At 47.7% G+C, this 13,798-nt stretch overlaps 2 protein-coding genes across 5 annotated transcripts in view; one reads left to right on the top strand and one right to left on the bottom strand.

Annotated features, from left to right (window-relative positions):
* Window positions 1-13,328, top strand: part of ACAT2 (acetyl-CoA acetyltransferase 2) — a 14,369-nt gene extending 1,041 nt beyond the window's left edge. The window contains exons 3-9 of the mRNA XM_049765387.1: window positions 5,713-5,894; window positions 6,887-7,004; window positions 9,037-9,180; window positions 9,929-10,051; window positions 11,939-12,093; window positions 12,452-12,562; window positions 12,956-13,328. Of these exons, the coding sequence (XP_049621344.1) occupies window positions 5,713-5,894; window positions 6,887-7,004; window positions 9,037-9,180; window positions 9,929-10,051; window positions 11,939-12,093; window positions 12,452-12,562; window positions 12,956-13,126 (1,004 nt within the window). The 3' untranslated portion in view covers window positions 13,127-13,328. The remainder of the gene's footprint in view (window positions 1-5,712; window positions 5,895-6,886; window positions 7,005-9,036; window positions 9,181-9,928; window positions 10,052-11,938; window positions 12,094-12,451; window positions 12,563-12,955) is intronic.
* TCP1 (t-complex 1) overlaps window positions 13,239-13,798 on the bottom strand; it is a 130,514-nt gene continuing 129,954 nt past the window's right edge. For all 4 annotated transcript variants that reach the window (XM_049765353.1, XM_049765354.1, XM_049765355.1 and 1 more), the window contains exon 13: window positions 13,239-13,534. In XM_049765353.1, the coding sequence (XP_049621310.1) occupies window positions 13,318-13,534 (217 nt within the window). In that variant the 3' untranslated portion in view covers window positions 13,239-13,317. The remainder of the gene's footprint in view (window positions 13,535-13,798) is intronic.

Below are 13,798 nucleotides of genomic sequence, written 5' to 3'. Positions count from 1 at the left end.
CTCTGCTTTGGGCCCGGAGAGATAGCACAGCGGCGTTTGCCTTGCAAGCAGCTGATCCAGGACCAAAGGTGGTTGGTTCGAATCCCGGTGTCCCATATGTTCCCCCGTGCCTGCCAGGAGTTATTTCTGAGCGGACAGCCAGGACAGCCAGGAGTAACCCCTGAGCAACGCCGGGTGTGGCCCAAAAACCAAGAAAAAAAAAAGAATTTCTGCTTCACTCTTGGATTTATGAATTCATTCATTCATTCTAGACCAGTCTGAGAGACACAAGCTCAGCCTGACCCGTCAGGTCCCAATCAAATGTTACCCAATCTAGAGAAATGCAGCGCCAGCAGGGCTTCAGAACCTTTTTCCATGGGCGAGCCCCTTTTCCCAGGAGAAACTTTTACCCAGCAGCTCCAGGATCTTTGTGATTCATTCATTCATTCATTCATTCATTCATTCTAGGCCAGTCTGAGGGACATGAACGAGCTCAGCCTGACCCCGTCAGGTCCCAATCAACTGTCACCCAATCCAGAGAAATGCACCCCAAAAATGCAGCCCCAGTAGGGCTTCAGAGACTTTTTCCACCAGCGAGCCCCTTTTCTCAAGAGAAACTTTTACCCACCAGCTCCAGGATCTTTGTCTAGGTTCTGGGTGTATCTGATAATCGCAATCAGACATCCATGTCAGGGGCCCGAGAGATAACACAGGAGCAGGGCGTTTGCCTTACATGAGGCCCACCCAGGACGGACCCGGATTTGATCTCCTTACATCCCATATAGTGGTCCCCAACCTGCCAGGAGTGACTCCGAGCACTGCTGGGTATGGCCAACACCCCCCACCCCCAACAACAAGAACAACGTTGGTGCTTGTTCTAGATTGGTTGTGTGCAAATCAAACATTAACAATAAATCTGTGGTTCTGTTGGGAGATGAAATTTGGGCCACACCCAGCCATGCTCAGGGCTTACTCTTGGCTTTGTGCTCAGGGATCACTCCTGGCAAGGCTGGGGGAACCCTGTATGGGGTGCCAGGGTGGGTTACATGCAAGGCAAGTGCTTTATTTAACACCTGTACTATCTATCACTCCCTCGTTTATAAATAAGTCTTTAATCTGTTTCATAACCAAGTTTTAAGATTTCTTTGTCTATGGGGCCAGAGAGATAGCATGGAGGTAAGGCGTTTGCCTTGCATGCAGAAGTCGGTGGTTCGAATCCCAGCATCCCATATGGTCCCCTGAGCCTGCCAGGAACGATTTCTGAGGCGGAGAGCCAGGAGTAACCCCTGAGCGCTGCTGGGTGTGACCCAAAAACAAAACAAAACAAACCTCAAAGATTTCTTTGTCTAGTGTTCATTGATAGTACAGCAGCTAAGACACTTTCCTTGAAGGCAGCTTACCTGGGTTTGATTCTTAGCACTATAGAAGATCCTCTGAGCCCCACCATCTGTACACCCATCCCTGTGTACAGAGCCAGGAGTAAACCTTGAGCATTGCTGGTTGTGATTCCCCCAAAAAAAACAAGTCCCTAAGAAGGATTTTTCTCAAACATTGCTTTGAGTTTCATGGCCCACATTATTTTTTTTTTTTTTTTTTTTTTTTTTTTTTTTTTTTTTTGGGCCACACCCTGTGACGCTCAGGGGTTACTCCTGGCTATGCGCTCAGAAGTTGCTCCTGGCTTCTTGGGGGACCATATGGGACGCCGGGGGATCGAACCGCGGTCCGTCCTAGGCTAGCGCAGGCAAGGCAGGCACCTTACCTCCAGCGCCACTGCCCGGCCCCGGCCCACATTATTTTAGGATGGGACCCAGTTAGGTCATTCAGTGCATGGGAGATAGGTCTGACCCGATGAGGTCCTCTCAGGTGTCACTCACCCCTGAAAAATAGAGACCCTCCCACAGTAGTCAAAACAGTTTCATACTCTCCATCCATAATTCTAGTCACTCCTAGTGTTTTTGGTAGTATACACTCCTTAGCTTTTGTTCTCACTTTCCTGATAATTGTTTTATTTTTTATTTTTTCTGCTCATCCTCTTGCCTGCCATTTTCTTCTCTTGACCTAAAGTCTTTTAAAGTTGATTTTAGGGCGAGAGTGATAATACAGCAGATAGGGTGCTTGCCTTGCACACAACTATCTGGCACAATACCTGGCATCCTAGATGGTCCTCCAAGCCTCACCAGGTATGATCCCTGAGCACAGTATCAAGAGTAATCCCTGAGTAATGCCAAGTGTAATCCAAGAAACAAAATAAACAAATGTCACAGTCTTGGGAATCATTTTGTTTTTGTGCTATAGTCAACAGTGCTCAGAGTTTACACCTGGCTCTGCATACAAGAATTTTACTCCTGGCGAACTTGAGGGACCCTACAATATACTCTGTATTAAAAGTAGGACAGCTGTGTGCAAGGCTGGCATCCTTTCACTGTACTATCTTTACAACCCCTGCATATAATTTTAATCCAAACTTCTTACTTGGGAGGTCAGGCCAATTTCTTTCTTTTTTTTTTTTTTGGTTTTTGAGTCACACCCGGCGTTGCTCAGGGGTTACACCTGGCTGTCTGCTCAGAAATAGCTCCTGGCAGGCACGGGGACCATATGGGACACTGGGATTCGAACCAACCACCTTTGGTCCTGGATCGGCTGCTTGCAAGGCAAACGCCGCCGCTGTGCTATCTCTCTGGGCCCCAGGCCAATTTCTTTTTTTTCTTTTTTTTTTTTTTTGGTTTTTTTTTTTTTTGGGCCACACCCATTTGACGCTCAGGGGTTACTCCTGGCTATGTGCTCAGAAATCGCCCCTGGCTTGGGGGGACCATATGGGACACCTGGGGATCGAACCTCGGTCCTTCCTTGGCTAGCGCTTGCAAGGCAGACACCTTACCTCTAGCGCCACCTACCCGGCCCCAAGGCCAATTTCTTATTTAGGGTTGTGTTGGCCTTATCTGAGCACTACCAAAAGTGACTCCCAATCAAAAGACAAGGAGTAGTGGCTTAGTAGTAGGACACTTACCTTGCATATGTCTGACCCTGACACATTTCCCTGCTCCCCCCAGCAAAAAAATAAAAGAAAATTAGGAAAGGTAAAATATCCTGTAAATTCTCCTAGTAACTACCTCCTGCCCTCTGTCCAATGTTAGGTGTTAGGGAGCCTCTTTTTTTGTTTGATTTATTTTTTATTTTTTTGGGCCACATCTGACAATGCTCAGGGGTACTCTTCGTTCTACACTCAGGAATTATTAGTTCTAGCAGTTTTGGGGGCACCATATGGGATATTGGGAATCAAACCCAGGTTGGCCATGTGCAAGACAAATACCCTACCCATTGTACTATCACTCTGGCCCAGGAGTATGATTTTTATTGCCTGTTAGGTAATTTATTAAGATAACACTGATTTATAACATGACCATTTTAGATAACACTGAAGTTCAGTGAATTGTGCATTGGGTTTCTCTAATATGGCTATTTCAGGTAGGCCAAATTATAATTGTCCTTTTTATATATATATATATATATATTTTTTTTTTTTTTCTTTTTGGTTTTTGGGCCACACCCGGCGGTGCTCAGGGGTTACTCCTGGCTGTCTGCTCAGAAATAGCTCCTGGCAGGCACGGGGGACCATATGGGACACCAGGATTCGAACCAACCACCTTTGGTCCTGGATCGGCTGCTTGCAAGGCAAACGCTGCTGTGCTATCTCTCCGGGCCCGCCCTTTTTATATTCTAAATCAAGTTCAGAGCCAAAAGTCTGGATTCCAGGACCAGAAAGATAGTATAGTGAGAAGGGCATTTGACTTGCACACTGTGAATCTAGGTTAGATCCAGATCACTGCTAGGAGTAATCCCTACTGCAGAGCTAGGAGTAAGCCTTGATTACTACAGTCTGAGGTCTCCCTACAGAAAATAAAAACAAAACAACTAAAGTCTAGGTCAGTGGTCACCCCAAATTTTTTTGTTTGTTTTTGTTTTTGGGCCACACCTGATGATGCTCAGAGGTTACTCCTGGCTATGTGCTCAGGCTGGCCTGGCAGGCTTGGGGGACCATATGAGATGCCAGGATTCGAACCAATGACCTTCTGCATGAAAGGCAAACGCCTTACCTCCATGCTATCTCTCCGGCCCCCATGGTCCTTAAACTTTTAAACGGGCCCAGTTCACTGTTTCTCAGACTGTTGGAGGCCAGACTATAGTAAAAACAAAAAAACTATTAACAAATTCCTATGCACACTGCATATATCTTATTTTGAAGTGAAGAAACAAAACGGGAACAAATACAATACGTGGTCAGCGGGCTGTAGTTTGAGGACCACTGGTCTAGGTCATGTATACCATAGGAAGAGTTATTGCTTTCTTAAAACTTTATGTACAGCGGGGAGGGCACTTCCCTTGAATGCAGTCAACTAAGTTCCATCTCCGGCATTCCATATGGCACCCCTGTGCACTACCAGGAGTGGTCCTGAGCACAGAGCCTGAAGTAACCCCATCCCTGGGTGTGGCCCAAAAAGCCACGCCAAACCAAAAACAAAACTAAAAACTGTTTATGTGCTTCCTCTGTTTCAATTGGGAATCACATGATGCTCAGGGCTCCCGTTGCCCTAACTCCTGTGCTTGGAGCAGTGTTGAAATCAGTGAGAGTTCCTGGTAATATGGTGATGCTTCTGCCAATGGGTTAGGAGCTCAGGGGCAGATTGGTTCCAGGCTGAGATGCACCGTGATCATGTGGCTCCCAGAATCTAAATTGGTCTTTTCACATGGTAGGCATATGCTCCAGGACTTTGAGCTATCTCCCTAGTACTTAATTTATTTTTTACTTAGTAGTTTTTGGTTTGTGTGATACATGCAACAGTGCTAAGGGATCACTTGTGGTGGTGCTCAGGGAACCATATGTGATATATAGAAGAGGAACTGGGGTTGGCTGCATGTAAGGCAAAGCACTTTACCCTTAAGATATATTTTTGGCCCCTGAAGAAACGTATAATTGGGGGCAAAAGAGAGGAGGGTGGTATAAGGTATACCTATATGCTCGGGAACTATTTTTTGTTTTGTTTTGTTTTATTTTTGGATCACACCCGGCAGCATTCAGGGGTTACTCCTGGCTCTATGCTCAGAAATCGCCCCTGGCAAGCACAGGGGACCATATGGGATGCCGGGATTCGAACCACCATCCTTCTGCATGAAAGGCAAACACCTTACCTCCATGCTATCTCTCCGGCCCCATCAGGAACTATTCTGTCCTCAGTAGTTATCCCTGCCTGTGCTTGGGGACCATATGTGGTGCAAATGATTCAAACCTGGGTTGCCAGATAAAAGGCAAGTAACATTTTTATTACTTGGCCCTCTCTGGCCTTCTTATAAATATCTGTCTAGGCCCCTGAATTTACTGAGGTGATGTCTTTTATATATTAAAAATCCCCAATAAGTACAGCTATAACTGTACAAACCCCTCACTCGGTTCCTACAACCCTAGCTGTAACCTCAGTTCTATGGTCAAGTGACTTACACTTACGTTTGTTTTTCTTGGACTTTGTCTAACAAAGGTTCCTTCTCGGGTATTAATACTTCCTTTGTGTGGGGACTGAGCTTGCTTCATGTGGTCTCTGAGGAGCCGGACAGTGTGGGTGTGGGGTACCTATATCTGGGCAGAGACTCAGACCCCAAGGCAGATACTTTGGGGGCTACCCTGCCAGCCAAACTTACACTGTGTCCTTCATGACAAATACACATCACTGTCCCTTGCAGGTTGTGGACAGAATCCCGTTCGCCAAGCCAGCATGGGTGCAGGGATCCCCTTCACAGTTCCAGCCTGGAGCTGCCAGATGATCTGTGGCTCTGGCCTCAAATCCGTCTGCCTAGCGATGCAGTCCATAGGTGCTGGGGATTCCCGCATTGTGGTCGCAGGGGGCATGGAGAACATGAGCAAGGTAAGGACCTTAGGGCGGTTGTGCTCCTTGACTGCAAACTCCCGTCACAGCTGTGAATCATGGGAACACCAGTAGTGCCCTGATAATATCTGGGGTGCTCTTGAACCTTCCTTATTCTTCCTTCTCATTTGTATTGGGTGGGCAATCCGGCTGGAAAGAGAAGCCTGTTCACCTATATGATGGGCCTAAGTCATGCTCTGAGAGGCTTTGGATTGAGGATCCCCTACGCAGGCATCTGGGGCTTCTCTGTGTTCATTGTTCTTCCCGGGTAGCTCAAGGATGGGCCCAAGGCCATGCTCATGCAGGACGCATGCATTCCCAGGACCTGGTGCCACTGTGAGTTCAATGCAGTGTCTGTCCTTGTTTTGAGTCTCCTGTCCTTGTCCCGGGTCTCCTCCCAGCTTCACGGCCTCTAGGGGACCCGTGTGTATTTCTCTTGTGTCTGGGAGGGACGGACAGTGAGGCCCTGCTGTCATTATGATCCTTATGGTGAAGGCCTGGCCCCTGGGCAGGGATGGGGCTCTGTGTGTACCCTGCTGCTGCTTGTGGGGGCTCTCCCTTGAGGAGCTGGTGGTGAATCATGAGGGTGACTCCACTCCCGTTAGGGGGAAGACTCACATACTTAGAGCATCAATGTGTGTCAGTCTGGTTGTTTGTTGGCAGGCAGGCCTAATGGGGATGCTCCTGGGATTGTGGGTTCTGTTTAGTGAGGAACAGGAGCAAAGACTGTCTGCTCCCCACTTCCGTCCTTGAAGCAGCCCTTTCCTACCTGCATGCCCACTGGTGGCACTGGTGTCTGTTGGCGCTTTTCTTCTCTTCCTCCTCCTCCTCTTCTTCCTCCTTCCCCACCTCCCGTTCCTCCTCTTCTCCATTTCTCATTTCTTGGTCTGTGCCCAGTTCCCAACATTTGCCATGCTGGTGCCCCTGTACTAACTACCTGGGAGATTCAAGTGGGGCACTTCGGTCATTGCACTTGTGCTTCTCCTCCCCAGACCCCGCACGTGATCCACTTGAGGACAGGAGTGAAGGTGGGGGAAATGCCCTTGAGTGACAGCATCCTCTGTGATGGGCTCATAGATGCCTTCCATGGCTACCACATGGGTATCACAGGTACGTGGCTGGGATAGGAGGGGTCAGGGAAGCTTAAGTTTTTCTTGGCAAGTGTGAAGCCATACTAGGTAGCCCTAGTATATGGCACATCGATTGTGATAGCCATGCTGGCCTATAGCATACAGGCCATATGAAGTGATGAGCTTGGTGCCTAGTCACCTCTGCGTGTGGCCCCTATTCCGCAGACCAAACACAAAAGTTCCAGGTCACATGCCCATAGGTGATGTGTGCCTGCCAGGCTGGATGTGTTCCAGTTGTTCCATTTCCTTCATGGCAGACATAGGTGTTCCTGCTGGGTGTGAGGGAAAAATAAGGAAATGCCCCTCTTTCCTTTGACTTAGAATTCTAGAGTTGGAGTTACTTTAGAATTTTTCTGGGACCATTTACCATAGGAAAAGGGGGTTCCCACAAGAACCAGTAGGGATGCATAGGGAGAGTCAGACATGAACCAGACACTGTTCTTCCTTCACCTCCCAGTCACATCTCATTACCTCCAGAAGATTCCTACCTGCTAGGGTTGTGGCAGAGCGGATGCTTTCTAGGCCTCAGACCCGTCCTCATTGTGACCAAGCTTAAGAACATGGGGCTACCAGTTAAAGAAAGAGACTGCATGAGTGATTAAGTTAAGCAGCCTGCACAGTTCATGGTTTGGCTCTGGTTCTTGGGGAACATAAGTTACGAAGGATATAAAGCGATGTAAGAAAATTTTACTGGAGATTTTGGATGGTAATAGAGCAGAGTAGCTTCCAACATGGGCCAAGTAAAGACAATACAAAGTAGTGAGCAGGTTCCAAAAGTTGAGACAGGATGTAGGTCAGTGGCAGAACATCAGGTGTGTAGTATGTGGTCCTTGACTCCACCTTGCTCCCAGCAAGAATTGGAGAATCATGAGGTCCTCAGGGCCAGGAGAGCACAGCAGTCCTGAGCCTCCTTAAGGTGATGACAAGATACAGCAATTTCCATCCTTGACACCACCCTTTGTCCTGAGTGTGTCCTGAGAATGTTGCCATTTTCAGTTTCAGTCACTGGCACTGCCATATAGGGGTAGTCTCATATACCCATGGCCAGTCTGTGATCACTACAAGTAAAGTCAGTCACACCCCCCTCAGGTGCCACTCCTGGGGATCACCAAGTCCAGGTTTGTTTGACCCCTCATTACAACAACAAAAATTCAGAAACAGGAGGTTAGAGAAGGGGAAACTGATGAATTTTGCTTCTTTTTGAAACTTACTGTCATTAGTTCAGAATTAAAGCAGAATACAGATAGTATTTCAGAATTTATATCTCACAACAGCTTCGGACCTTAAATACATATATTAAAACAAAACAAAAAAAAGGTTTCTTTGGGTGTCACACCTAAGCTCCAGCCTCTGCCCTGAGGGATTACTCCTGATAGTGCTTAGACGACCTGCCATACTATGGCTCTGAATAACCACTTTAACCCTAACAAAAAGCCAAACTTCCTTCTTGAGAATGTCTGAATCAGCACTTAATTGAGGGTATAGGGGAGCAGATTTCAGGTTGGGTTGCCATAAGAGATCACCTGCAAAAAGGGAAAGGATAATTCTGTTTTATGGCTGACTAAAAGGACCTCTACAAAGTTTCCCTTGGTGCCTAATTTTTTTGGCGGGGAGGGAGGTTTTGGGATCCGAGTCTTGCTTTCTGTGTTATTCTATGCTCAACAGTGACCACTGGCTGTATTCAGGGCACCGTATAGTTGGTGTCAGGGAGCAAATTGGTATTGTCCCTGTTCCTCAATTATTACACACTGCAACAAAGGAATGTGTCCAATTATAGATTAGGGAGAAGTAAGCATGAAGGGGGAAAGGAGACTCCTGAAACATCGTTGTAGCATCTACAGAGGTTTTTTTTTGTTGTTTTTTTGTTTGCGCATCTACAGAGTTCTGTCGGAGGGGGCCGATGGCCAAGGGCAGCTCAGGGGTCCTGTCCTGAGCATCTTTCTTGGTGGTGTGCAGTGTGCATTTTTGACAGGGCCTCAAAATGCTTATTTTGTTGTCTTTTCCTTTCATAGCTGAAAATGTAGCCAAAAAATATCAAGTGAGTCGAGAAGACCAGGACAAGCTTGCAGTTTTGTCCCAGAATCGGACAGAGATTGCACAGAAGGCCGGTCATTTTGACAGAGAGATTGTGCCTGTGCTTGTCCCATCAAGGAAAGGTAGGCACTGAGTCTATGCAGAGAGCTAGTGTGGCTGGGAGAGATGAAGATCCTGGCAGCCAGCATGGGTGGCATGTGCAGGGGTAGTTTGGATGGGGCTTGGTGCAGTCTCTGAGGCTGCAGAGAAAAGTGCCCTCCCCGCTGCATGTGAATCCAGGCTAGGGTGCAGGGGTGAGGGTGAGGGGGCTGGAGCAGCTTGGGGTTCCTGCATGTCCACACTATTGTGTGGACCCCGTGTTTTCCCGAGCAGCGGAAACATAATTTTGAGGTTGCTGGTGGACTGTTGCCCTCCCGGGCAGTCTGTCAGGAATGTTGATTCAGGGTATCTCCCTGCTATTTCAGGGTGACTCAGAGGACATCACAGTATCATGTGAAAAGTGGCTAGATATGATTGAAACATATCTCTTCTGCTCAGCTATTATCAGATTGGCTTTACATCCCTGTGGCAGTTTGTTGTGACTTGCCACATCCTGGCCTCTAAACCAGTCACCTTTGCACAGACAACAGGATTTGTGTCACTACTTCCCTCAGAGGTCTGTAGGCCTCAGGCAACTGAGTGTCTCCCAAGGACAGTGCCTACCTGGGGATTAGCGTGTAGCATCCTTGCTATGTTTACTTTGTCCTGCTGGCACCAAGCATTCTTTGTGCAGAATGGAATCCTCATTTCCGGTCTGAGAACTTGGCCATTGTAAACATACTGGCTGTGGTCTATAGACTAACTGTGGCTCATTGACTTGCCTTCCTGCAGGTCTCACTGAAGTGAAAACTGATGAATTTCCTCGCCATGGCAGTAACTTGGAAAGCATGAGTAAACTCAAGCCTTACTTCCTGAAGGATGGAACAGGGACGGTCACCCCCGCGAATGCCTCAGGTGAGCTTCCTCAAGGGGTTGGCAAGAATGCCAATTTCTATTGTCTACCACCTACTTTGTGTTTGTTTTGGGACCACTACCAGCGGTGCCCAGGGGTTACTCTTGGCTCTACCCTCAGAATTATTTCTGGCAGTGCTTGGGGGACCATATGGGATACCAGGGATTGAACCTAGGTTGGCTGTGTGCAAGGCAAACTACCTCCTTGTTATACTACTGCTCTGGCCTCTGCTTCCTTTTTCTCTTTTTGGGGGGTGGGCACACCCAGTGACACTCAGGGGTTATTCCTGGCTATTTCAGAAATTTCTCTGAAATTTTTCAGAAATTGTTTCAGAAAATGTTTCAGAAATTGCTCCTGGCTTGGGGGACCATATGGGACGCTGGGGGATTGAACCAAGGTCCATCCTAGGCTGGCACGGGCAAGGCAGATACCTTACTGCTTGCGCCACCGCTACAGCCCCGAGCTTCATTATTTTTTGTTTGTTTTTGTTTTTGGGTCACACCCGGCAACGCTCAGGGGCTACTCCTGGCTCTGTGCTCAGAAATCGCTCCTGGAAGGCTTGGGGGGACCACATGGGATGCCAGAATCCGAACCACCATCCGTCTGCATGCACGGCAAACATCCTACTGCTGCACTATCTCTCCAGCCCCATAGCTTTATTATTTTCGTTTTGTTTTGTTTTGGTTCACACCTGGCAGCCCTCAGGGGTTACTCCTGGCTCTATGCTCAGAAATCACTCCTGGCAGGCTCAGGGGACATTATGGGATGCCGGGATTCAAACCAATGACCTTCTGCATGAAAGGCAAATGGCTTGCCTCCATGCTCTCTCTGGCCCCAGCTTATTATTTTTTTGGGTTTTTTTTTTTTGGGTCATACCCAGCAACGCTCATGGGTTACTCCTGGCTCTACGCTGTGAAATCCCTCCTGGCAGGCTCAGGGACCATATGTGATGCCGGCATTTGAACCACCATCCTTATGCATGCAAGGCAAACACCTTACCTCCATGCTATCTCTCTGGCCCCAGCTTCATTATTATTATTTTTTTTTTTTTTTGGTTTTTGGGCCACACCCGGCGGTGCTCAGGGGTTACTCCTGTCTGCTCAGAAATAGTTCCTGGCAGGCACGGGGGACCATATGGGACACCGGGATTCGAACCAAGCACCTTTGGTCCTGGATCGGCTGCTTGCAAGGCAAACGCCGCTGTGCTATCTCTCCAGGCCCTAGCTTCATTATTTTTAAGGTGATTTTTTTCTAAAACCTTAGTTGCTTCATGGGAAATTCAATTTTAATTCAAATTTAATCCTTCTCCACTTGACAAGATGTGTATACACACAAACATATGTACATATATGTAATTAGACTGAAAGGTGGTGTTGACAGAGACAAAAGTCATTTTGGATCATGTTTCATTATTTTTCTTTTAATTTTTGGGGGGTGTGTGTGGTTTTGGGCCACACCTGGCGGTGCTCAGGGGTTACTCCTGGCTGTCTGCTCAGAAATAGCTCCTGGCAGGCACGGGGGATCATATGGGACACCGGGATTCGAACCAATCACCTTAGGTCCTGGATCGGCTGCTTGCAAGGCAAACGCCGCTGTGCTATCTCTCCGGGCCCTCATTATTTTTCTAATACAGTACCCAACCTATTTGTTGGCCTCTCTCTGAGAGGTTTACTATTGCTGCCATTTTCTCCATCTCCATTATTTAGAATGTCTGCAGTTAGCAGTCAGACTGCTGCAATGTCCATGCCTGGCCCATTGTCCCTTCAGAAGAGGACAAATACTTTGCCAAGGCATGTGAAGAGCAGTTGTGCTTCTGCTCCATGGGCCACAGTGATTTAGGAGCCGGATTAGAGAGCATTGTGAAACATGCAGCCCTGTCTATCTTCCAGGACTGAATGATGGTGCTGCGGCTGTGGTTCTCATGAAGAAATCAGAGGCTGTGACTCGTGGGCTGAAACCATTAGCCCGGATTGTTTCCTGGGCACAAGTGGGTGTGGACCCTTCTATCATGGGAATTGGACCCATTCCAGCTATAAAGCAAGCTGTGAGTTTCCTGTTGTGTCCTTTTCTTTCTCTATGTGGAACAAGTTGGCTTTACTTTCTATTTTGTCCTTTAATTTGCCTCTAATTTTTGTAGCAAAGGTGGTGGGTTGGGGGGGGGGCATATATCCTGTTGTATCCGGGTCTTTCTGTGGGTAGATTGAGAATCCGCATGCAGTGGTGGGAGTGAACCTGAATCCTCATACCCATTGTTCTATTTGTGTTCCCTTCTGTTATGACCCAAGTTGTGTTTTGTATTGTTTTCATGCTCCTCACTGAGCAGCCAGGATATTGGGATGTATTGTTTCCATTTTGACTACTCTCAAATCTCTACCCTCTGACCCATTACTCTTTTCTTCCAGGTTGAAAAAGCAGGGTGGTCCCTGAGTGATGTGGATGTATTTGAAATTAATGAAGCCTTTGCAGTCCTCTCTGTGGCAATCATGAAAGAATTGGGATTAGACCCAGAGAAGGTGAGCGGGAACCAGCAGTCCTAAGAGCTGGCAGAGGGGTTTCAGGTCCAAGCCTGGTGAAATACAAACTGGCTGAAGGTAGACTTGGGTAGGGGCACATACTGCTCAGCCTCTGGGGTAGGAGTGCCCTTCTCTTTCCCTATTCCTCAGATAACAGCTCCCTCTTCTGGCAGTTCCACCAGAAGGACCCTGGGAGGACTGTTAGGGCAATGTGTGTGACACCAAAGACAGGGACAGGAGTGTGAAGGGAAGGATGAGGCTGAGGTAAGGCCAGGAGGGAAGCTCCTTCTTGCTCTCCATGTCAGATATAGCCAAAAGCCTGCACCAATCCCAGTTTTGTGGGGCTTCATCCCTTTGTGCAGGGCAAGAATGATTTCATTTGTTTCCCCTCAGGTTAACATGCAAGGAGGGGCAATCTCCTTGGGCCACCCCCTGGGTGCATCTGGCTGTCGGATTCTTGTCACCCTGCTACATACTCTGGAGCGCAAGGGTGGATGTCGTGGAGTGGCTGCCCTGTGCATCGGGGGCGGGATGGGGATCGCCATGTGCGTCCAGAGAGACTGAGACAGATGGTCTATTTCCATCCTGAAAATTCCTCAAAACTGGGTGGTCATGTGTAGTCAGGGCTGAGCCAATTGAGGATGAAAACCACCCCATCAAGAACCCAGGCTTGTCAGTTTTTGTTCTTTTAATGTGTAACACACAAGGTCCGGGGTGATGGGCTCTAACATGGTTATAAATAAAGGTAATTGGGCTCAGTCATTAAGGGCTCCTGAGTGGACAGCATGTTCGTAAGCTCCGTGCTTATCCTCTTTGCTCTCTGGGTGTAACTTAATCAGGTCATCAATTCGAAGAATGGTAATGGCGGCTTCAGTTGCAAACTTCAAACTCTTTATCTTAACTATGGTAGGTTCGAACACACCTGCTTGCTTGTTGTCACGAGGCTTACCATTGACCAAATCAAGACCAATCCTAAAAAGGCAGAACAAAGCACCAAAAAAAAAAAAAAAAGAATCACAAGGGGCCCCCCCTTCAGACTCACTGCCATTCATTCCAGCCACCTTACAAATGGAAAACGATGGGACAGACTTTGAACTACTCATCTAACCCAGACGTGAGAAAGTCAGCACAGGTAGGGTTTTAAAAAGCCTAGACAGTAATAACACAGTTCTCAATATAATTCAAGAGGTACATGAAAGGAGTTGCTTAAAAATCCTGGTCAAGGAAATTTGCCCT

The sequence above is a fragment of the Suncus etruscus genome, chromosome 18 (genome assembly GCF_024139225.1).
Source record: "Suncus etruscus isolate mSunEtr1 chromosome 18, mSunEtr1.pri.cur, whole genome shotgun sequence".
In the NCBI taxonomy this organism is placed as follows: Eukaryota; Metazoa; Chordata; class Mammalia; order Eulipotyphla; family Soricidae; genus Suncus; species Suncus etruscus.
Note: the sequence above shows the minus strand (reverse complement) of the source record. Positions and strands in the feature narration are given on the sequence as shown.